The 23,476-nt window shown below is 40.1% G+C and overlaps 1 protein-coding gene across 3 annotated transcripts in view; it reads left to right on the top strand.

Annotated features, from left to right (window-relative positions):
- The window catches only part of GRAMD2B (GRAM domain containing 2B), a 59,145-nt gene that overhangs the window by 30,292 nt on the left and 5,377 nt on the right, over positions 1 to 23,476 (top strand). For all 3 annotated transcript variants that reach the window (XM_053407652.1, XM_053407650.1, XM_053407651.1), the window contains exons 2-9: positions 16,051 to 16,173; positions 17,607 to 17,694; positions 18,443 to 18,509; positions 18,936 to 19,039; positions 19,596 to 19,691; positions 20,731 to 20,802; positions 20,891 to 20,971; positions 22,434 to 22,545. In XM_053407652.1, the coding sequence (XP_053263627.1) occupies positions 16,051 to 16,173; positions 17,607 to 17,694; positions 18,443 to 18,509; positions 18,936 to 19,039; positions 19,596 to 19,691; positions 20,731 to 20,802; positions 20,891 to 20,971; positions 22,434 to 22,545 (743 nt within the window). The remainder of the gene's footprint in view (positions 1 to 16,050; positions 16,174 to 17,606; positions 17,695 to 18,442; positions 18,510 to 18,935; positions 19,040 to 19,595; positions 19,692 to 20,730; positions 20,803 to 20,890; positions 20,972 to 22,433; positions 22,546 to 23,476) is intronic.

Consider the following 23,476-nt stretch of genomic DNA (forward strand, 5'->3'; position numbering starts at 1 on the left):
CGCACACCCTGCATGGTGGTGTATGATAGGTAGCTCTTTTTTGCGATTTTGCAACCACTTTGCGCAAAACTTAAGTAAAAGGAGCTCAACAACTCTGCCCCCCACCCCCCAAAAAGGAAAAAGGTCAATGACTCTGGGCAAAACTAAGAAAAGCCCCCCCCCAGCTCAACAATTTGCCAACTTTTCTGTCCAGATTTTCACTGTTTGAAATATGGTAAACCTCTCTATGTTTATCCTTTTATGCTGTGTATTTTAACACTCCGTGTGTGTGTGTGTGTGTGTATATATATATATATAGGTGTGTGCACATGCTTCTATATGTGTGTATACACACACACACACACACATATACATAAGCACACACACAAACGCATATACATCCTGGGTTATTGGCCTTAATGCCTCTCTACTGTTGCTGATATTTCAAATGCTGCTCATGTTTTTGTGCAATTCTAATGGCTCTTCAGATGTTCTGCAAAAGGATTCCAATCCTCGGACAGGTTTTCTGCAGACTACTCTGCCACTTGTCTGACTTGACATTTGTGTTCTTTGTACAGAAGTAACTTCTCAGAACTAAGCCACAGCGCTCTCATGCTGGTTTTGCCAGTGTTTGTGGGAATTGGTTGTCCTGGCAATTTTTGTTAATGTTTATATTTAACTTGTTTGGGGGCCACAGCCCTGTCTGGCTATTTGTGTAGTTCAAAAGGTTGCCCAAACTGGTTAGTACAGAGTGGTTTTGATTTGTCACGGCAATGAAACGGGATGTGGTGCTCTCCCCCAAAGAGGCTGCAACAAGGTGGTTTAGGTGGTTTGATGACTGTAACAGTGGTGCTCCAAGCTTGTAGTGGGATGGCGTGTAAAAGTCCATTATGTTAAGTTTGGTTCAGTCTGTTGCCACATGTTATGTACATAAATCAGTAACTTTTCACTGGATAGTTCTTCATTGCAAATTGGCTCCATCATAAGCACTGTACATATTTACCAGGTGATAAGCATTCAGACTGTGGCTTGATTTATGATCCATCTCACACGTTTGCCAGTCGCCACTTAACACTTAGTAATAAATAGACACAAACATGCTGTTCCTTGGTCTGTTTCTTACATAGAGAACTGAGGCTTGGATTGGGTTGGGTGGCATCGTAGGGATTTGTTTTATATTCGGACATATAGGTGAACACAGCGTAAGAAAGCTAAACTATACAAAGCTCTGGGTAGGTAGGTAGTATGGCAGCTTGAATTGATGCAACAGGATGCCTCGTTTATTTGGACACTGATTTAAAACTGTGACAGCAAAGGAAATACGTGTGTAGACATGTCCTAGATAGTTGACGTTCATGTCAATGGCTAATTCAGTTATAATTAAGTTATGAATTAAATCTTGGATTCTCTGTAGGATTTCTACCCAGTTGTAAGATGTAATTTTCTAAATCATCGACAGAGCTTAATTTGAGATATGGCACTGGCTGGGATTCAGGATTGTCTGGAATCTGCCTTCTGCCTTGGTTGCTACTCCTCTACTTGGCATGTTCAGTAGAGGGATTTGATAAATTCGCCGTTTCCTGGCTAAGTTCTGCCATTAAAAACAGCTTAACAGTTTCTACATTTAATTTTGTTTAAAAAGAGACACACAGTTTCTATACTGTATGTGTGCTCTTGTTTTAGATAGCCCCAAACACATTGTCTGGCAGCAGAAGCTTGTATCTAGAAGAGGCAAATAAAATAGACTTGCACACTTCCATTCCATTTGCCAGGCAACCCAAGGAAAAGTCTCTTTGGTACAACTCATGGTTGACACCTTAGTCTGCAAGCTTAGGTCAAATGCTTGTCTGGCAACCTTCAGGATAGGATTTGAGGGACTGGTAGAAACCTGCCTTGAGAGAGCCTTTGAGTATTGCTTGTAATGTTGTGGTGGGCATCCTGCAAGAGTGCTGAAGAGTAATTCAGGGGGAGAGACTAGCTACTGATGCAGGGACAATGGGGCAAAATACCCCCACTGCATCCAGTGCTGTTTGCAGCAGGATCTTGAATTGTGTTTTCCGAAGAACTACCATGTGTTATTTCTTTTAATGGAGGTAGTTCAAATTAATAGGTCAGTTTTTTATCCTGTATACACACACACACACACACACACACACACACACAAATTGAAATGGTGAAATAATCAATATAATTGATTATTTGGGGGGGGTCCCCACCCCCATCATTCAGCCCGAACACTGAGGTCCACCTCCAAAGGTCTTCTGGCAGTTCCCTCACCGCAAGAAGTGAAGTTATAGGGAACCAGGCAGAGGGCCTTCTCGGCAGTGGCACCCACCTTGTGTAATGCCCTCCCATCAGATGTCAAAGAGATAAAGAACTACACAACTTTTAGAAGACATCTGAAGGCAGACCTGTAATGTTTAATGTTTTATTATGTTGTTATAGTTTGCTAGAAGCTGCCCAGAGTGGCCGGGGAAACAAAGCCAGATGAGTGGGGTATTCCATTATTATTATTATTATTATTATTATTATTATTATTATTAGCACCGGGGTCAGTTGATGGGCTTAGTAGTGCCAGTGTATTAAGATTCTAATACTCACAGCACAAATATATCTCATCAAGCACTAGATGGGAGCCACTGAGATAGATTTCAGAGACATGAAATTTAAAGAGCTTGTGTGTAGAAGAAGGTGCACAAATGCATTCGCAGATGGAAACAGTAGCTCGCATATGCATGAATGCCCTATGCCTACACAGGCTATAAGCAGCCTATAAAGGAGCAACCACAAAATGTAAGAGGGCCCATCCATCTCTAGCTCCCCTGTAATTCAAGCCCTAAACATTAGTGGATCTTGATAGGCAGCCAGAATAAGTGAAGCAGTGTAGATCTGGAGACCAGATTGCCCTTCTCACAAAGGGAGACGTGGTAGAAAGATCCTTGCAGGGCGGGGAGATATAGGGTCCTTGGATGTAGATGGGGCGAAATGGTGCATCCCTATACCTTTCTAGACATCAGGCGGGGCATCAGCACTTCCAGGTTTTCTAAGAAGATAACTTCAAAATGGAGTTTGGTAGAGGATCACATCTGTCAATTTCTGTCCCCTGTTTACTCTGTTATTCAAGCATGCACTAGATTAGTGGTGATGGTGAAAGAGCCAGAAGGTTCATAGCTTACTGCTCTGCCTTTTATCTTCTTTTATCTAGCTCTTGTCATTTCCTCCTCTATCCGGATAAAACCTGTCATGTAGAAGACTTCCACTTGTCTGAAAAAAGCTCTTAAAGAGTATGAATGCCTAACATATTTGTCTCAGGAAACTTAACCGTGTAAAAAAACCTGTCACTTGAAGGTCAGTTTCTCTCTGCGAATGTGAAGAACTTCAAAGCTTCTTGTAAATTTAGTGGCTTGCCCTGCTGCTGCTGCTGCTGCTGCTGCTGCTGCTGCTGCTGCTGCTGCTGCTGCTGCTGCTGCTGTTGTTGTTGTTGTAACTTATGGTCAATCATGTTAGGCTTCCACCTCTGTGTCCAGTCCAGATGAGGTTACAGCCTCAGGTGGAGAGAGGTAGGCGTTTAAACTCTAAATACAGCAAATCATGCCTCACACTAGAGATCACCAGTTTAATTCCAGGTGTCATCTAAAGTGGCAGGTGTTTACTTGCAGGCTGTGTTCCTCCTATATTTTTCCTGGCAGGTTGTGTGGAGAACTACATACACAACTAAGCTTTTATGTCGCCTTGGAGCAAATAATAATAATAATATTAAACATGCTGCTGTCAATTTGTAGTTTGATCAGCACTTGGCACATTCTGTAGTGATGGCCTACTTAGGCTGCAATCCTAGGCACAGTTAGCTGAGAGTAGCAATGGAAGGATCTGTCAATTTCAGTTTATTGTTTTTCGAACCTTAAATTCAGTTCTGTACATTTCTGCAGCAATTTGCGAACTTTCTTTTTTAAACTCCTCATGCAAATTCTTCAGGTTTTTAGTATGAATTTATCCTAAATAAACACATTTATTGTATGCAGTTTTGACTAATGCACACATTTTTGCCACCAATTTCTCCAAATATATGTTATTTTAACTAATATATTCATTTCTGTGCACAATTTCTCCTAATATTGCATGGGGGGAATGGAGAACTGGATTGCAAATTTTGAAAGATGGCTATGTTTTAGTTCTTGTATTGCTTTGGAAAGTGGGAATTTGATAAATTCAGCTTTAAACGTGAACTGATTTGAATTTCTCCCTGATCCCTAACTTTGAGGAAATCCTACTGAATTCAGTGAGGCTTAACTTCTAAGTAGGTGTACACAGGATTGCACTGTTAGACAACATGTACATGAGTAGCCAACTTGATGCCACCCACGTGCTATTGGACTCCAGCTCTCATCAGCCCCAGAAAACATGGTGAATGATCAGGGGTGGCAATCCAGCAGCAAATGGAGGGCACCACATTGACTACACCTGCTCTAAGGAACTGAAAAATACTTGATAAAAATTGAAAGTAAATTTTCCAAACTGAACAGAGGGCAAAATTAGCAGGCAAATTATATCTAATGTGAAATATCCAGTGTAAGTAGTCTACATTGTCTCTTAACACCTTTTAACTCGTCATACTTGCAGTCAGGAATCATTGTGCCCTAGATGTGAAAGTAACTGGATGCATCCCCATAATCAGAGGTTTGTGCTCAGGCTGTTTACTTATTTTTATCATGCAAATTTCTAGGCTAATCTAGATCAGAGTTAGGGAACCTGTGGCACACCAGACATAGTTGAATCACAACTCCCATCATCCCTGGCCATTAAACATGCTGTCTGATTGATGCAAACTGTGGTCCTGCAATATTTTAAGGATCACAAGGTTATGGGCAGAACAACAGAATGTTTGGGTGCGCTTTTTTAATAACAAGAATACAAAGCTGAAAATGAATGAACTACAGCTAAAATGTTATGTTCATTTTTCACATGGTCTGGTCCTTCCCCTGCCCACCTCCCTAATATTCTTAAGAGGGTCTCTTCTCCTGTCTTTGGAAAGTAGCTGGAGGTGGGGAAGCAGAAAAGGGTCCTCTTTTCCTTCCACTCTGCAGTTTTAATCTGAAATCTTAGGAGCAGTACTTCGCCCAAAGCTCAAAAACTGCTCGCGCTAGTGAAATTCCCTGTTGCAAAATGCGCCTAGAACAATAGGAGTTTTGAATATTGATCTAAATTTAGGGGCACCACTTACAGGGCACATGAAAAGGCCACAGACAGTCCTTTGCTGAATATTTGTCACTATAGAAGACACTCTTACTGAAATAAGTTAATAATATATTTGGTATTTGAGCTAGTCCTCTTTCCAATATAGAAACTAAACCACTACCACCCAAAAAGACCAGGACAGAAACATCACAATTAATTTGGCATATAAATCAAACAAAACTCCCCATGTTCATGTTATTATGTATAGAAGTTGGGGAAGGGAAACAACAACAGGGAGAGGAAGACATGAGAGTAGCTAGGATACATATTTGCATCTCAAATATTTCCACAAACCTAGTAGCGTGTAGATTGGTTTATGCACAAATGATCTTAAGAGTGCTTGCCAACCTCTTCCCTCCGCCCCGTGTGTCCAGCAACATTTGAAGCAGGAAAATTCTGCTGTTTATGCAGTCTGCTACCCTACTAACAGTGTTTTGAATCAGGCTCTGTTCTTGTCATATGAGCAAAAGTAAACAACTGTGAAAAAACAACCCCACCACAGATACACACAGAAATTCCATTTATAAAGTCAAACAACAGCAAGTGGAAACTCAGCTCATGGGGTTCCACACATAAGGGTCCTTGTTAGAATTTCTTTAAACCATTCACTCTAATTCTGTTAAATCACTTGACTGCACTGCTATATCAATGTTTACTGTAAATATTCCATAATATTCTATATTCTATCCATCTATAGTGATATGTTGACTATATTAAATAATTGCTATGTTAAAAATAATCAGGTCATATGAGCATTGTATTTTATTTGGAGCTCCAACATCTGCCTGCATGATTGGATCTGATGCCTGTGCTCATTTTGGTCTGCCATTCTTGGTCTAGAACAGTCAGCAGGTACGGGGAACCTGGGGTCTTCCCAGTGGTTCTGGACTCCGACTTCCATCAGCCCTAGTCAGCATGGACAATGACAAGGAATTGTGAGAACATCTGGAGGGCCACAGATTACACATCCCTGGAGTAGGACACCTTAGCATTCAGGTCACAGGAGCTGGTGTGAGGGCACTGCAGTGAATATCAGAGCTTTATCCTGGTGCATTTCCTGCAGATCATGGGAACACATTAGTCAGCTGAGCAGATGGGATTCCATTGACCCATTACTCACAGGCACACTTCTCAGCTTTTGCTAATTATATGTTAAGAGGCTCACTTCATTGTTTCGAGACAGAAAAGTTGTTTTAGTGTCTGTCTGGTGTGGTTTTACACAGAAACCAGTACAGTGGTACCTCAGTTTACGAACTTAATCCATTCCGGAAGTCCGTTCTTAAACTGAAACTGTTCTTAAACCGAGGCGCGCTTTCCCTAAAGAGGCCTCCCGCCACTGGTGCCCTTCTGCTGTTCGGATTCCATTCTTAGACCGAGGTAAGGTTCGCAAACCAAGACACTACTTCCAGTTTTGCGGAGTTCATAAACCAAATCATTCGTAAACAGGACTGTTCTTAAACCAAGGTGCCACTGTATCTTGTTTGTTGCAGTTATATCCCACATTTTTCTCCAAGGAGGTCAAGGTGGCATACAGAGTTCACCCCTCCTTATTTAATTCCCACAGCAACCCTGTGAGGTAGGTTACGCTGACCTTTGGCTAGTGACTAGCCAAAGGTCACCCAAGTGAGCCTCACATCCAAGTGAGGATTTGAACCCTGATCTCCAAGGTCCTAGACAGACTCTATAACTGCTATGCCACACTGGCTCTGACATTTTTTGGTGAGTCTCTGGTTTCAAAAATTTTGTTGAGGTGTTGTTTTTGTTTGTATTTGCATATATCACTCAAGCAGATTGCCTACTGCCTTGATCCATTCAGTCTGGAGAATCCCAACAAACATGAACTATTACACTGCAATCCTAAACATAATGGAACTTACTTCTGAATAAACACACACAGGATTGCACTGTTAGTTTGATTTGTGTTCTTTTAAATGAGTTGTTTATTTATATCTGCATTTGGATGCACGTATAGCCCTAGTCATGCATTTACTTACATGTAGGACTTTTGTGTGCAGCAGGTGGTGTGGAGTTGTGATTATAGCCTTGCACATGCATTGTAACGCTGTTGCTTCTCCCCACTTTTGCATGCCGAGTGCAAAGGTCTGAACGGAATCTTTCATGAAAGCAACTGTTTGCCTAGAGGGCATCCATGGAAGCAGCTGGGTATGTCACTCAGCTGGAGTCCCTATTCACAAGCAGATGCTTGTGCAAAGGTTTTCAGATCTCCATGCTCAACATGCAAAGGTTGCAAGTGGGGCCAGGAGTACACATGAGTAAATGCATGAATAGTGCCTTCCCAGGTCAAGAATTAAGAGGTACTCCTGCTGCTTAATTACTATGTGTCTATAATGTAGTTAATGTGTTGTGCATCAAATGAGCAGCTGCCCACTTATTTCCTGAAACCACCTCCACAAAACCAATCTCTTAAATTGTTACGTGTTTCCTTCAGGTTGTTTCATCTTCTCCTTTCCTACAGAGAGAGGGCATGCTAAATTGTTGTGCATGTTTCAAAGGATCGGCTTGTATAATGGATACTGAATTTGGCTCTGACATTGTCACACAAATAAAAGGGTCACTTCCTGTATTCCATCTTGCAAACAAACAAATTCTTGTTCATCTACAGTACCAGATGAGTTACAGAGGAGAAACAAAAATAAATTTCAGTAGAGATTTGAACATGTATACTACAGAGACCAATGTAACAGTCAAGCAGCATAAACAAAAATATCACTGACAGTTGGGGTTCCCACCCCCATGTTGAAAGCCCTATATGCAAGTAAGACAGCTCCCTGAAGACTAACACTGATCACGTATTGGTTGGGGAATGAGCCCAGCTGATACAACAACATCAAAGGGGTGGGACTCCCCGCATAAATTCCCACTGGCCCCTTTGCACTTTTCAGTCTGAATGCCTGAAAAGGGATATAGTCAGACCTGTTGTGAGCCATGGTATAATACCAGAAATGTGGAAAATATAATTTAAGAATCACAAGAGAAACATTTCTTTCAAGATTTGTAATATTGAATGGGATTGGATCAGTATTAGAAATTAGCCAGGTGCCAGGCTCATTTTGTGACTGGCACAGGTCCAGTTGCGACCGTGTAGAGAATTCTGAGTGCCAGGTTGGAGACTGGGGAAAGCAAAACGTCACTTAGAGAAGGATCTGAAATATTTTCCTTGAGGCTTGAATTTGTTTTATTCTGAATTGTTTTGTTTGGTGTATTAATAGGTTGTAAACGGCTTTGAGATTCGTTCTTTAAAATATAAAGTCATACAAATGATAACAACGACAACAACCAATAATTTCCATCGGGTGGGCGGGAACAGGCACATAGACATTCCATTGTGGTGACCGTAACCTAGGTTTAAGGTGCCATTTAGTGTTTAGCTTATATATATGAGTTTCTAACACTGGATTGAATCATGGTGCTTGTGTTGTAAGTCTGTACTAGGAACCCAAAATGATACACTGACAGTGCCATGGATTTTACATTAGATCGTCCCTAAGAAAAAGGAGGGAAAGCAACAGGTTTGAGGAGGGCCTCAATGAATGAATGGACGCCTCACCCTGAGGATGGGGTCCTTCCTCAGAGTGAGACATTATTGGTATCTGCCACCACTAGTTTCCCATGACAGTGTCAAATGCATCTTGAAATTTAAATTTGAACCAAGATTTGCCACCCTCACAATGTAGAAGTGGATCCAGGAATCTTTACAGCCACTATCCCCACAATGCTTTGCTCTGAGAAAGGAAACTTTCCTCAGAGTCAGGAGTGGTGGTTCAGGAGAGCCCTGTTAGAGTGCTGGTGATGGCACTTCCTTGTGGGTGACAGTGGCTATAGTAGCCAGTGGGGAGACAGCCAGCTATGGTGATGGTGGCAGTAACAGGCAACCCCATCTGTGTTGGACGGGAATGCAGCCTGCCAGTCTTCTCATTTGCTACCTGAACCATGAGGCTACTTCATTATAGTTTGGATAACTATTTTTAAAAATCCATAAATTTTGGATTGTGGGCAAATTTCACTGAAATCTTAACTTTGAAGAAAGCTTTGTAGTTTGTTGCCTCCTGTAAATGTATATGGATGTCCTTTTTTTAATAGTCCTCCTTTTATTCACACATCAGATTATTAGTATGCTTTTGAGGTGTCTTAATATAAAAGAGATTTTATAGTTCCTGGTGCTTTTCTAAAATTAAAGAGTTAGTGAGTTGTTAATTTTATATCCTTGGTTAAAAAAAACTGGTAACTTTTAGTGAACGCATCTTCATTGTAGGCATGTTTCCACCAACTAGTATATCTGCAACGTACATATTGTATTAGGATGTGAAAGGCTAGTGTTTCATTATAGATTGGCTGTCAACAGTGGCATGTAAGTCTTTGGAAATAGTTGACAGTTATATCCCGGAGCAAGATTTACCCATGATGAATCAATTTCCTCTTTTTACAAAATACTTCATTATTTTGTATGAGTTATAAATTTCACTTCCTGTTTAGATAATTTTGTGGGTTGTTTTTTTTTTAATTGCTCACATAGATTGCTGTTTCAAAAGCTTTTGTAATCCTGGCATTAATCTTACTCTATAAGTGAAGAAATGTCTTCCCATTCTTGGATGAGCTAATTATTCAGTCATCATTTTAAATTATGATAGTTATCTGTGAGTTAATATGTGCAGCTTCACACATTCAGCTGCTGGACAAATAGGTGCCTATCCTACAAGGTATTTAATGAAGGTTAAGAGCAAGTTACCTCATGCAGAGCAATAAGATTAATTTATACAGGGGTTGTATTAAAAAACAAAACATTAGTGTATTTTGTTTACCCCCAATGCTGGATGAAGATTACATTTCATGAAGCAGGGGCATTCTTTGAGCTATCAGGGTTTCAGGAATGGATTTCCAACTTATTTTTGTATTTTTAAGGACACCCCCTATTTTATTTACCAATTTAAATGCCATGTCAGGTATGGATTTCCAGTTTATAGTACAAAAGGCAGAAAAGAGATTCCAAAGAGCTAAAAAGCCTTCAGCGTACATGTGCATAAACCAAGGGGTGGAGGGGTGTGTGTTTCCTCTTCTGCATGATTTTCTGCATGATTAATCCAGCATGTTTTACAATCTACACATTATCGGCTAGGTTCCACTGTGAAAAACAGCATGCCTCTTTGTGGAGAAGGTCAACCAGGTCTAAATCAAGCTGTTTTGACTTAATGGAATCAAGGACAGGATGCAAATGCAAATTTTCTTGTCTCTTTTCAATGAGAATTGCTGGGATTTGCCCCACAGGTTTGAATAACAAATTAAGGGTTACATGTCTGTATCTTTTCCATTGGATCTTAATTCTTGCACAGGGGCACACCTGCCTGTCCCCATCTGTAAGTTTTGATATGCTGCTTCCAGCACAATTTTTAGAGAAAGAGGTGCCAGAAGCACCATGAATACCTCCCTTGTTCTCTTATAATGGCAATGGCGCCCACCTCAGAGGTGTCGGAACTGAGTTCCAGTGAGTTCCTACTGAAAAAAAGCCCTGGCTACTTCCAGTATTGTTGACTAGACTGTACAAAGATGTTCTTTAAAAATTTTCTTAATCCTGATATCGTCTGATTAGCTGTTAGCTAGCTGCTAGCAGAAGGCCAAGGAAATTTCATGGAGAGAATCCATGGGTGGGAGGAAGGGCCTTCCCCTTCAAGATTCTGTCCTCAACCTTGCTCATCCCTTTTCCTTCATTGCTTGCTCTTTACTCCATCCCTTCCCCTAAGCAAATTTAGGCTGCTACAAAGGAGCAGGGATGGAGAACCTCTCACCCCAAGCCACAGGCCTCACTGGTCTTGCTTCATACCCTCCTGGGCTGGAATGCATCACTGAACTCTGATAATGACTTGCTTCCCTGGACGAATGATAGAGAGGTGTGTGTAGAATTGCACAGGGGTGAAATTTAAATCCATTGCTCCACCCACTTTTATTTCTTGCACCACCCACCATGTGTATGTGCCTTAGAAAGGAATAGAGCTTTTAATATGCACTTTAAGCTGCTTGCATTCCCATTTAAGTAGCGTCATCCACATGACATCCACATGACATCACCCTCAAACAGCCCGTCTCTTTGGTTTCCCCCTGTAAATTCAGATTTCCCTATTCCAGTGGTACATTTTGAAAAATACATCCAAACTGCTTTACCGACAGTGGATGCATTGCCTTGATCCCCCTCCCCCCCCCCCCCCCGAATTCCTGGATGTGTGCCATTCCTGGGCAGACACAATTTTTCAGCTGATTCTTATGTTCATGCCCTGGTTGTGCAAAATTAACACATTCAAACGAACAGATTGTAAGGTGCAGACAAAGACAAAAGGGAATAGCTGCTGGTCTGGACAGAATCAAGCAGGTTTCAACTTCAATTTGACTAATAAGGTCAAATTCAAAGGGAGAAAATGTGGATTCCAGCAAGTGTACACAAGCCCTTAAGCAGCAACATCCTATGCTTTGCGCCACGACATCCAGTAGATTCTATTCAGTGACTTCATTGCTTCTGCATCACTATGCATCAGCAGAAAAAGTAAGAGATAGGTCAAAGGTGTGTGATAGCCTGCAGCACTCTCAAGCCAGTTCAAAGATAGGTGTGGAAGGCAAAGCATTTTCAATGTAATTCTGGTTGTTTTACCAGAAGCCATAACTTTGTCCCATCTATCATGTCATCTCTTCCAAACATGAAGTGGATCAAGCAGATTCTTTATATATAGGAGCCAACACCCTAGCCTTGGTAACTACTTGTCTGCAGACTTTTTCGTTACAGTGGTACCTCAGGTATTTATTTCGTTCCAGAAGTCCGTTCTTAACCTGAAACTGTTCTTAACCTGAAGCACCACTTTAGCTAATGGGGCCTCCTGCTGCTGCCATGCCGCCGGAGCACGATTTCTGTTCTCATCCTGAAGCAAAGTTCTTAACCTGAGGTACTATTTCTGGGTTAGCGCAGTCTGTAACCTGAAGCGTATGTAACCCGAGGTACCACTGTACTAATTCCAACAAGTGGTACATTTACAGCCTTATATCACCTAATCATCCTGAAGCTGCAAAAATAATTCCTAAATATTGGGCACAAGATGTTGGACATAATATTATGATGGCTGACTGGGAACAGTTATGGACCACAGGTATGAAGTTTACGGCATGTAATGCCTTAAGAGAGAATATAATGAAAATGATATACAGGTGGTACATGACACCAGTCAAGCTTGCAAAAATCTACCATTTGCCCGATAATAAATGTTGGAAATGTAAAGAGACTGAAGGTACATTCTTTCACCTTTGGTGGACATGCCCAAGGATTAAGACTTTCTGGGAGATGATCTATAATGAAATGAAAAAGGTATTTAAATATACCTTTCTGAAGAAACCAGAGGCCTTTCTCCTGGGCATGGTCGGCCAATTGGTGCCAAAGAAGGATAGAATTTTCTTTATGTATGCCACAACAGCAGCAAGAATACTTATTGCAAAGTACTGGAAGACACAAGATCTACCCACCCGGGAAGAATGGCAGATGAAGGTGATGAACTACATGGAACTGGCGGAAATGACTGGCAGAATCCGAGACCAGGGAGAAGAGTCGGTGGAGGAAGATTGGAAGAAATTTAAAGACTATTTACAGAAACATTGCAAAATTAATGAATGTTAGAAGGCTGTTGGAATGATGTTATGTGGCTTTAGCAGAAATGTTATAAAGGATTTGGGGAAAACTGACTGTTAATTGGTGAAAGGAGGGAAAGTAAAGATACATTATATTAAGATAAATTACAGGACAAAAATTTAAAAAATGGAAAGGATTTGCTGAAACAGATAATCGAACTAGAATACAAAAAAGGGAGGTGTGAGGAGGTCAAGGAAATAAGCTAATGAAAGATAAGTTATGGGAAGATGCGCCGTATTCTTCTTTTTTGTTTTTTTAATGGATTTTATTTTTTCTTGTTTTTTTCTCTCTTTCTCATCCTTGTTTTTCTTTTATTGAGATGTGTTGTATTGTTTCTGTTTAAAATGGTGTTTTTTCTTTTTTCTTTCTGTAACCCTTAAAACTTTAATAAATATTCATTTTAAAAAAATAATAATTCCTAAATATGAACTTCTATCATATGGCAAACAACCAAAAAAAACACCCTTCTTAATAGATAATTATTTTTTAAAAAAAACTGTTATTGAAGTTGAAGCATTCTCTTAAAGTTGAAGCATTCTTTTTCACAGTGCATACCTTAAAATTACAGTATGTTTCCTGTGATTTTTCTCGTTCACTTCTGTTGCATTACAAGCATCAAGCAAAAATCAATATCTCAGTTCTGCTTTCTCATAATGCTAATGAAAATTATTGTCACAAAGTTCAGTTGAAGTCCCCGAAGAAGAAGCTACTCTGCAGCCCTTCAAAATAAAATAAACTTATTTTTTTATGTCTGCAGTATAACTAAGTAGCTCCAACCCATTTGGAAGGTCTCTAAAAAGCACAAACAAATTGGGTGTGATTGGGGCCATCATGTTTTTAAATATTTCATTTTGTACATTTATGTCCCATCTTTGGGGCCACATACATGGCATTCCTAGATGTCTCCCATCAGGATTACTGTTGTATCCTGTCCTCCATTGCTGTATTTATTTTTTAAGACATTTTTATCTTGTTTTCCAGTTATAAAATCAAATTGAAGGCAGCTTGCAATAAAAATTTAAATCTCAAGATTTCAAAACAAACAAACACCCAAGCCTAACAATACAACAAACATGCCACGGATATGATTGACTCTCAGTGCAGTCCTTTGTGCTGTTACAAAGTAATCCCATTAAATTCAATATGGGGCTTGCTTTTGAATGAGTAAGAAGACTAATTTTATTCACCTTAGAAAACTTGCTCTCTGAAGCAGTGGCAATCATATTGTCTAGTGAGAATGAAAATATTCAGCTTTGACGTTGTGCCATTTGCAACTTGGGTTACGAATCCCACAGCTGAAAGACCGTCTGCCAGTGGAACTGTTAAAGCTTTTCTATCTCAAGAGATCTGAAAGGGGAAAGAGAAAATGTAAAGAAGCTGCTTTTCAGTGACAGTTCTCATTCTGAACTGTTGGTTGTTTTGTTCCTAGAGAATGAGAAACACTGAATCAATTTCTATTGGTAAAAAAAGGATGCGAGCTGTCAAGTTACAGAGGACAGCACTCTATCATTTTTCATTGTCATTGAGTGCAAGTATGATGAATTCTTGAGCTTCAGCTCTTTTGTTGAAGGGAACTTGACTCAGTGTACCTGAATGAAAATGTTAGGGAGGAAGAGACGAATGGGTTGGTTGTTTTTTCTTTTTTTTTGTCACTGTTGGTTGAAATGACCACCCTGACTGTGAAAAGAGTGACCATTTGAAAGCCGTAAGTAAGCAGAACCTGCCAAAGTTCATTTAATCATAACAGAAAAATTTAACATGCTCCATTTTACCATGTCTCTTTACCAGTCACTAAAGCAGAATTATTCAAGCTTGGTCCCCAGATATTGTTGAACTACAGTCTCCATCATCCCCAGCCAGTTTAGCCAGTGATCAGAGATGATGGGAGTTATAGTTCTAACAACATTTGAGGACCCAAAGTTGAAGAAGGCTGTACTTAAGGATGCATTCCTGAGAATGCTTTTGGAAGTAGGTTCCACTGAAAGCAGTGAGGCTTCCGTGTAAATAAATGCATTGGCACTGAGCATAGTGCATATCCCAAGCTTTTTGCTGCCTTAACTGCACTTCAGTCTGGATCTGCTCCTTCCCTCCTTCAAATTAGTAAAGTGATTATATGCTGCAGACAACCTTTATAGGCTGCAGACTTAGTGAGGCGGCTATCTCTTCTCTGATCTTTGCTGGGAATTGCAACGGGCAGCTCATGTTGCTTGGGAGAGATACAATATTTGTTCACTACACTAGCAAAACAAAGCCGTCTTATTTCAACACACCCAGTACCTTGCTTTATTTGTCTTTCCACAAGTCATTTTACCTTCTATCCTGCTTGTACTGGCAATATTCACACACAACAAACTCCAGAATCTTTTCTTTACAGATATACAGACAGTGGTCTTTCTGCTATGATAGCACACTGTGACTTCTAAGGCTATTGTTTTAGCACTTGCCCTGCCAAGGTGGCACCATGGGGTGGGGGGGGTGATAGATGAAAGCAGGAATTGGTGTCTGACTTCTGCAGCAGGAGGGGGCACTATTTAGTTTTTGCTTCAGGCAGCAAAATGTCTTGGGCTGGCCTTGTTTATTCCTGTTTTTTTGTCTTACATCCAAGAACAACTGTTGTCTTCAGTGCAGCAGCAGACAAAAAATCTTCCTATTGCACGTTTCCCAAGAATAAGCATATTTATATTTCACAATGATGGCCCCATTCCACATTTCTTTTTGAACATCCCATTGATTTCAACTGGATTATGCCCAATTAAAATATGATTAGGTCTGCAGTATTAGATAACATTGATATTTTAGATTATATAAATATTTAAAAGTGCTTCAGATCGTAGAACCAGAATAGATCAAAGGTGGCAGGAGCAAATCTCCACAGTGATAAGCAGCAGTGCAAAGTTCCAGCTAGCAACAAGAGAACTGAACTAGCTGGTGTGTACATATTGCAGTTGGTATAAAAATGTTACATTTGTTATGAAAGCATGGTGCTAAATCCTAACTAGATAAACAGGCAAGCAGGTGCACAATTTCAGTATTAGATTTTAGGGTGATGGGTTGGGATTTGCTTATTTGTTTATTAAAGTTTGCTTTTAAAATGTAGAAGGCTTGGAATTTAAGGAATTATGCAGTGGCACTGATGATAAATGTCATTTTTCCTGCAGTTCAGAAAGTGAAAATGGGACAGAAGAAAAAAAGAAGAGCGGGAAACCATCTCCTGGGCTGTCACAGACATCACCAAGTGATCTTGAATGTTTTGAAGACCAGAAGAAGGTTATAACTTCACGGTAATAAAGAATCCAAATATACAAACTTTTCAATAGTGTAACACTTCCAAAGAAAGCTGTTAAACACACAGTTCCAGAGGATGTTGCTTTTGCAGTCCCATTTGGACCACTGCCAATGTGGTGTGGGGCTCAGGAGAGTTTGAAAGGCTGGTCCAGATGGCCACCAGATCCAGACTCTGGCCCTGGTTACCTGTCCCTGCTACAAACTGTAGTAAATAGAGATGAGTGGAGGGTCCCTAACTAACCACAGACACATCCCCTTCCTCTCAGTTATTAAACATCTGGTTTTAATTCTCTTGAACACATAAACAAACCTGAAATTGATATCATATGAGTAACCAGTGAGTCTCAATCTATAAATAATCTTCAGCTTCTCACTTAATTCTCCAAAGTCGTAGCTTAGTAATTAGAAACAAGGGTAGCAATGCCATACAAATCTGGAAATAGGATTTGGTGTTTTGCCAGTTCATTAGATAGATATTCATGTTCTGGGTTCTTAACATAAGATCTTACTGACTTACAGCTCTTCAGTTTGTCCTATCATAAGCTGGCCCAAAATTCTATACTGCACCTATGTAATAATATATGTGTGCCATTACCATACTCGTCTTTCTGTACATCCATTTTGCATATACATTTCACAGTATTGCCATCAGCATAGTTTTTGTAAATGCATTCCTCCCTGCCCAATTTGTATTTCCTTCCTTCTTCTCTACATGCAGCTACACTCATCCTCAATCTGCTCCCTGATGGAAAAACCTCCATTATGGATGGAGCAACTAGCTTTCTTCTCCCCCAGATGAGATAAATACCAGGGCAGAACTAAACCTATTCCTATGCATCATTAATGGCAGTAAGGGACCATTATCAGTTAATTAGGGCTCTGGGTTTGAATTCATTTGAGCTCATATGATGAATGTTGCCTGTGTAAAGGAGGAGTCTTCAGTCATAGGCTTGGCATGACCTGGTGTCCACTCTCCCCAGCACACCATAGGCTACATTGTACTTCAGTGATGGTTTCCTTAAAATGTGTAATTTACATGCATGGTTCTTGTGACTGAGCGGGTGTTTGCAAAGCTTCCAGTAGTAGTCATTTGAAAACTTCAAAATAAGCATATTGGCTCCGTATCTACCTACTATTTCTCTGGATTTATTTATTTTTAAAGTGTGGTGAACACAGGTATCAAATGTGAGCTGATTATGTAAAAGAACTCTCCCCTGAGACCTTTAAGGGTAGGTGTTGTTGGACTCCAGTTCTTATCAGTTCCAGCCAGCATGGCCATTGGTCAAGAATGATAACTGTTGTCCAACAACATCTAGAGGGCCACAGGCTTCCCATCCCTGCAGCAGAAATGCTGCCTGGGAGCTTTTTAAAAAAGAAAAACCTCATTTTGAAAACAGTGTTATATTCATGGGATGTTGCCTTGCTCTAGGTCAAAGACAATAGTGGATAATACCTTCTTGGCAACAGATGGCAAGAACGTCTCAAAGCCCGAAAGGAAGAAGAGTGCCTCAAATCAGGTACTGGAGAGAATCTATTTGTTTGGGATCCAGACCCTACAGCCATGCCTCTACAAGAGGTCCGGAGGGTGGCAACACGAGTGGGCCTTTTCTGTGGTGGCTCCGTTTGTGGAATGCTCTCCTCAAGGAGGCTCACCTGGCACCATCATTACATATCTTTAATTGCCAGGCGAAAGTGTTTCCCTATAACCAGACCTTTGGCTGATTAAACATTCTTGTATGGGCTTTTAAATGTGTTTGGGGGCTTGGTTTGTTTTTGTTTTACAATGTATTTTGTATTCTCATTTTATATTTTTATGTTGTGAACTGCCCTGTGATCTTCTGATGAAGACCAGTATTAATTTTTATTTTTAATAAATACCCACTTTAGGCAAAGTGTATTGCATGTTTAAGTTGGCTGTATTATTGTGCCAAACTACAACGATGAACTCGAGTATTTTTGGACCTTGTGCAAAGTATCAAAATAATTCTCCCTCAGACATAATAGTCGCATTTTGGGCCTCTGACCCAATCTGTTTCCACTGCCACTGTTATCCATTGCCTGGGACTTTGCTCCCTTCCAATAATATTAGGCCCTCAAACTGTACCTCTGTTCCTGAATAGCATAATATAACCCCAGTTCCTGCATCTTCTGCAGAAAAGGGACTTACAGTTAGTTGCTTAATGCAAAGATAGACATCAGCTGGTGTATATAGTAATGTTTATGCAGCAATAACCAAAATGTATCCATTTGTTTCCTCAACTTTAGTTTAAGGCAAATGCTCACTTTCACAAGCTGTTTCTGGATGTCCCAATTGACGAACCCTTGAGAAAAAGTAAGTTGAATGCTATATTTTTTCCTGTTTTGTTACATAGAATTTTCTGTCATACTAACGCTTTGGCATGCCTCAAAGTTTTTGCAAGGAATTCTATTACTAGCTAAATTATTAGTGAGAGATTTCTGGCCATTGACACGTGAATTTGGATGTTTAGTTTTTGATAGTCTCTTCTAGTTCATAGCCAAGATGTTTTCTTTCCTAAATATAATTCAACGACTATCTTGTATTGAGCAGCTTTCTCCTAATAGATCAGAGTTCAGCTACAAGAGATTTAGGATTTGATCTAAAACTATTTGACTTTTTCAGAGTGATTCCCCCTCCATGAATAACAGCATTTACATTTCATAGACGGTATTTAATACATTGCTTACAGCATTGCACAAGTGCAGCTGTTAGATAATATTGTACTTGTGACCCTTTCAGATTTTACCTGTGCGTTACAAAAAGAAATCTTGTACCAAGGGAAGCTATTCATATCGGAGAACTGGATTTGCTTCCATTCTAAGGTCTTTGGCAAAGACACTAAGGTAAATGAAGTCAAGTGTTATGATGCATTGGAATTGATTATTCTTGCCTAATTCTTTTTTTAATATGGTTGGAGGTGATGATATAAATGTTAATGGAAACAATGGGACACTTGTAGATTTAGAAAATTAAAAATGATCCTGTGGTTTCAACTCCACAACCCTGGGTAAAATAATGTTGAATTTATTAATAGAAGTGACTATATAAATTGTTAATGCAGCATTAGGTCTACAAAAAGAACCACAAATCACCTGGTGGTGGTAACGTAAGTTGACTAGTCTTCTCAGTTCAAGATGTTTCTCTCTGGAGAAGCTGAGTTAAGGAAGCAGCATACTGCTTCCCTTCTAAGCAAGGGTTTAATTGGAGATGGAGCAGGGTGTGACTTGCATGTTTAGTTGTATATCTCAAAGTATCTCAGGAAGCAGGTGTCAGCTGCTTTGTGACAGGTCTATGCAAGAATCAGCTTTCTCACAATGGGTTATTTCTCAGTAAACATAAAAGCTACTGGAGCCAAGTTGCCATCTTTATACTCTAATAACTGATACAATCTCATTTCAGATTAGTATACCTGTGTTGTCAGTGACACTGATAAAGAAAACAAAGACCGCCCTTCTAGTGCCAAATGCCCTGGTTATAACAACAGTCTCTGATAGGGTAAGTGCACATTTTGGGAGAAGCTTCTTAGCACCTTTTAATTCCCCATTTTGTTTTGATTTTCCTCCCCTTTCCCTGTCCTTCTCCTATGCTGTTGGTCTTGTTAATTGGCTGTCCTGGTTTTTATTGAAGGTTAGATTTTTACTTATTTTTTTATTTATTATCACTTTGCATTTATACAGAAAAGAAAAGTAAGATCTAACTTGGACTAAAATGAAATAAAATAAACACACGGCTTGCTCTTCATCGCCTCATGTTTTTACCCAACCTTAGCCCCAGTTACTGGAAACATCAGGGAGCAGTTGCCAAGAAAATATCTGGAACTCTTAACACAAAAGAAGTGTTTTCACCAAGCGAAAATGTTCCTCTTTAACTAGGCCTTCAGCTGATTGACATCTGTTACCCTTTTAAAGTGTGTTGTGGAAGGGGGGGTATTGGGTTGCTTTTATTATGTATTTTCTGTTTTTTATATTGTGACTATGTTGTGAACCGCCCTGAGATCTAAGGGTATAGGACAGTGTACAAATTTAATAAATAATAAAATTAAAAATACCCTGAACCAACGTTGTGGAAAGAGTAACACTCCCCCTGTAATGCAGAGATTTACAACTGGTGGTCCCTCAGCAAAATCCAGCCACCCAAGAGCCATTCTCTGCAGTTGTCTAACCAAGATAGTTTTTGGGCTATGTGGTATGGTGGTGGCTGGGGCCCTCAGGAATGCAAGCATGTCAACTGAATCAGTGGTAATAGAGATACAGGCCTATTTTGCCCCTCCAAGTATGTCTAGGAAAACCAGCTGTTGGGCAGGCTTATCTGAGTGTGACCATAGGATTGAGATATCCTAGTAGTGGTCAGCTTGTAGGGGAACTCAATACTGACAGCAGCAATCTTGGATACAAATGATCAAGGCAGATGATAAAAAGTAGCTTGCCATGTTGGATGACACACAATGACTTTTATGTGCCTTTGTTCTTAGCTAAAGCAAGCTATGGCAGTCTCCCCAAATGCTGAATAATAATTTTGGTGGTTTTCTTTTCAGTACATGTTCGTGTCCTTTCTGTCCAGAGACACTGCTTACAAGCTATTAAAATCAGTTTGTCAACATCTAGAGGTGAGTGAAAACCTTTTTCAGGTGCGTCTCTGTGTGTTCTCAGTATTAGTAGTTGATCAAATGGTGTCATTTCAAAATGTGTTTTCAGGATGTTAGTGTTGGCAACAGTCCCAGTCTTCCTTCTCCAGAAAATAGCTTCCGGGCAAATCGCCCGACAACTTTACCACTGGTAAGTTTTGTTTTTTAATAAAATTAAAAGCAAAGAACTGATGAGGAACAATATGAAATGGCTGTGAGCCAATATAATTTTCAGTAATAAGATTTTTGTTTTGAGATCGTATTGTAGGCTTTGTAGGAAATTCCTTTCTCCGATTCTTGGCCAGCCTTTGCCAACCTGCTGTTCTTCAGACATTTCAGACTACAACTCTCATCAATCCCAACCAGAACATGCTGGCTGGGGCTGATGGGAATTGTAGTCAGAAACATCTGGAGGGCAGTGAGCTGACAAAGGCATTAATGGACCATTTCATGCATGATGCACACCTGCATGTACATTCTGAACTTGATGTTATTAACATTGTTGAAGACTTGGTGTCATTATGATTACTGAAAGCTTACTGCAATCAAATGCTTCACTAATTGCTTACTTGTAAAGCTCCCTGGTCAACCTCTGGCAAGTCACTAGGGCTCTATTCCAACATTCATCATGAGTACAGAGATTTGAAAAGAGAGGCTTCCACATGAACAGCTGTTCATGCATAGGCTTCCACATGATTGATACCAGTCCACAGTCTTGATTGCATGGACAAGTAGATGCTCACAGAGACTTCCCCTTTCAGATGTCATTGTGAGCATGTAGACTTCAAAGATACATCCTTTTTCATGAATTCAATGTGGCGTATCAAATGTAGATGCATTTTCCCCTTAAATGAGCTAATCAGTGTTTTATGTATTTGAGTAAGGTGGATCACACTTTTTTTAGATCTAGTTCTGCCCTTTTCCCAGGCAAACCAGATTTTAAGCTTGAGGTTTAGATGAATATCTTCAGGTATAAAAGCAATAATTATTCAGAATTTTCAGTCTCCATATAAATTGAGCAGAAAGCTATCATAGATCTCTCACCGTGGCCTGGTTCTCAAGACATGGGTTTCCAGGACCACACCAAAATGTGGGTTCCTGGAGAAAAGCTTGCAGCCACTTTCCCCTTCCCCAGTCCTTGTTTTACTTCTATGATGCCCTGAAATAAGCCCAGGTGTGGCTTAATGGGTCATCTGAACCCAGGCTTGTGGTTGGTGAAAAGAGAACTTAACCAAGAGCCCTAGTTTGGGCAACAAGCTAAGCCAATTGTAAAAGAATGTAACTTCTAGTACATTTGTACTAAGAGGTTAAATAACATCTGGTGAAGCTCTGGAATCCTTTCCAACTGTATTCCAAGAATTTCAGGTGAATTCAGTTATTTGAAAACTAGATTAGATTGAGAGAGCTTGACTTGACGGATCAAAATCTTTAAGGAACTGCAACCTAAGTTTTCTATTTTCTACTGCGCCACATTGCTTTAGATATGCTTAATATTTGTTACTATTGTGATGTTATTGATCCATATTACTGAAAGTGACATTTGGGGGGTGGCTGCAGAATATTGAACAGACCGTTAATTCTTAACTAACATTTCTGATGCATCTTTTCTTCAGGATTTCAATGAAGATTTTTCTGAATTGGATGGCATCATCCAACAGCGCAGACAAGAGATGGAAGAATCCAGCAGCACTGGTTCTCAAACTCCAGAACTGGAAGCCTTCCAAGGTTTGAATAATAAACCGTTTCTTTACTATCCAGAAGCAGAAACTGCAGCCTTTTATCTAGGAATTTAGAGCACTTTCCCAGAGGCTACATACACTCTGTACATTTAAAGCTCATTACTTCCTCCCAAGAGTGCTGGGAACTGTGCTTTGTTCAGAGTAATTGAAATTATAGCTCTGTGAGGGGTAAACTGCATTTCCCATCTTCCTTTGGGAGATGCCATGTACTTTAAATATGCTTTAAAAGTATGGTGTGCATGGAGCCAAAGAGTGGGAAATGTGGTTGTTGTTTATGTAGTACTTTTTAATGTGCAAAAAGCTTTAAATTCTTTGTAGTGGTTTCAACACATATGTAAGACCTGTCCATATAAGGCCTGGTTTTTATTGTATGGAGGGGAGGGGTCAGGCACAGCTTGACACATATTGGCACTTGTCCAAGAGAATTAATGGGTTAGTCCCAACATGCTCTGTGTAAAATCACACTGTGGATTGAAGTATTAGCTATTCAGTAGCACCAAGGGAACATAATTGTGTGAAGCCTCATCTTGAGGTTGCAAATTCATTTTTCGACTACTTAGGCCAAATCAATGTCTTCTCAACATATTCATGCTGATCAGGAACGCTGGAAGTTTCTTTATGCCATGTCAAACCATTGGTCCTTCTGGCGCAGAGTTGTCTACATAATGACTAGCAGTAGATCTCCAGATTTCTGCCAGGTCCTTTCCCAACCCTGCACAGAGACACCAGGGATTGAACCCGGGACCATACAAAACATGTACACTACACTGAGCTACAGGCCACTTGTTGTCAGTGTTTTGATCAAACACCTTCATACTTTTTGAAGCCACCACCATCGGACATCTCCTCTCTTCCCACCCTCCACAAATGTGCAGAATCCAGGCAAACCATTTTTGCCTCTTGGAATCCTGTGCTAA

Source organism: Podarcis raffonei, chromosome 11 (genome assembly GCF_027172205.1).
Source record: "Podarcis raffonei isolate rPodRaf1 chromosome 11, rPodRaf1.pri, whole genome shotgun sequence".
Lineage (NCBI taxonomy): Eukaryota > Metazoa > Chordata > Lepidosauria > Squamata > Lacertidae > Podarcis > Podarcis raffonei.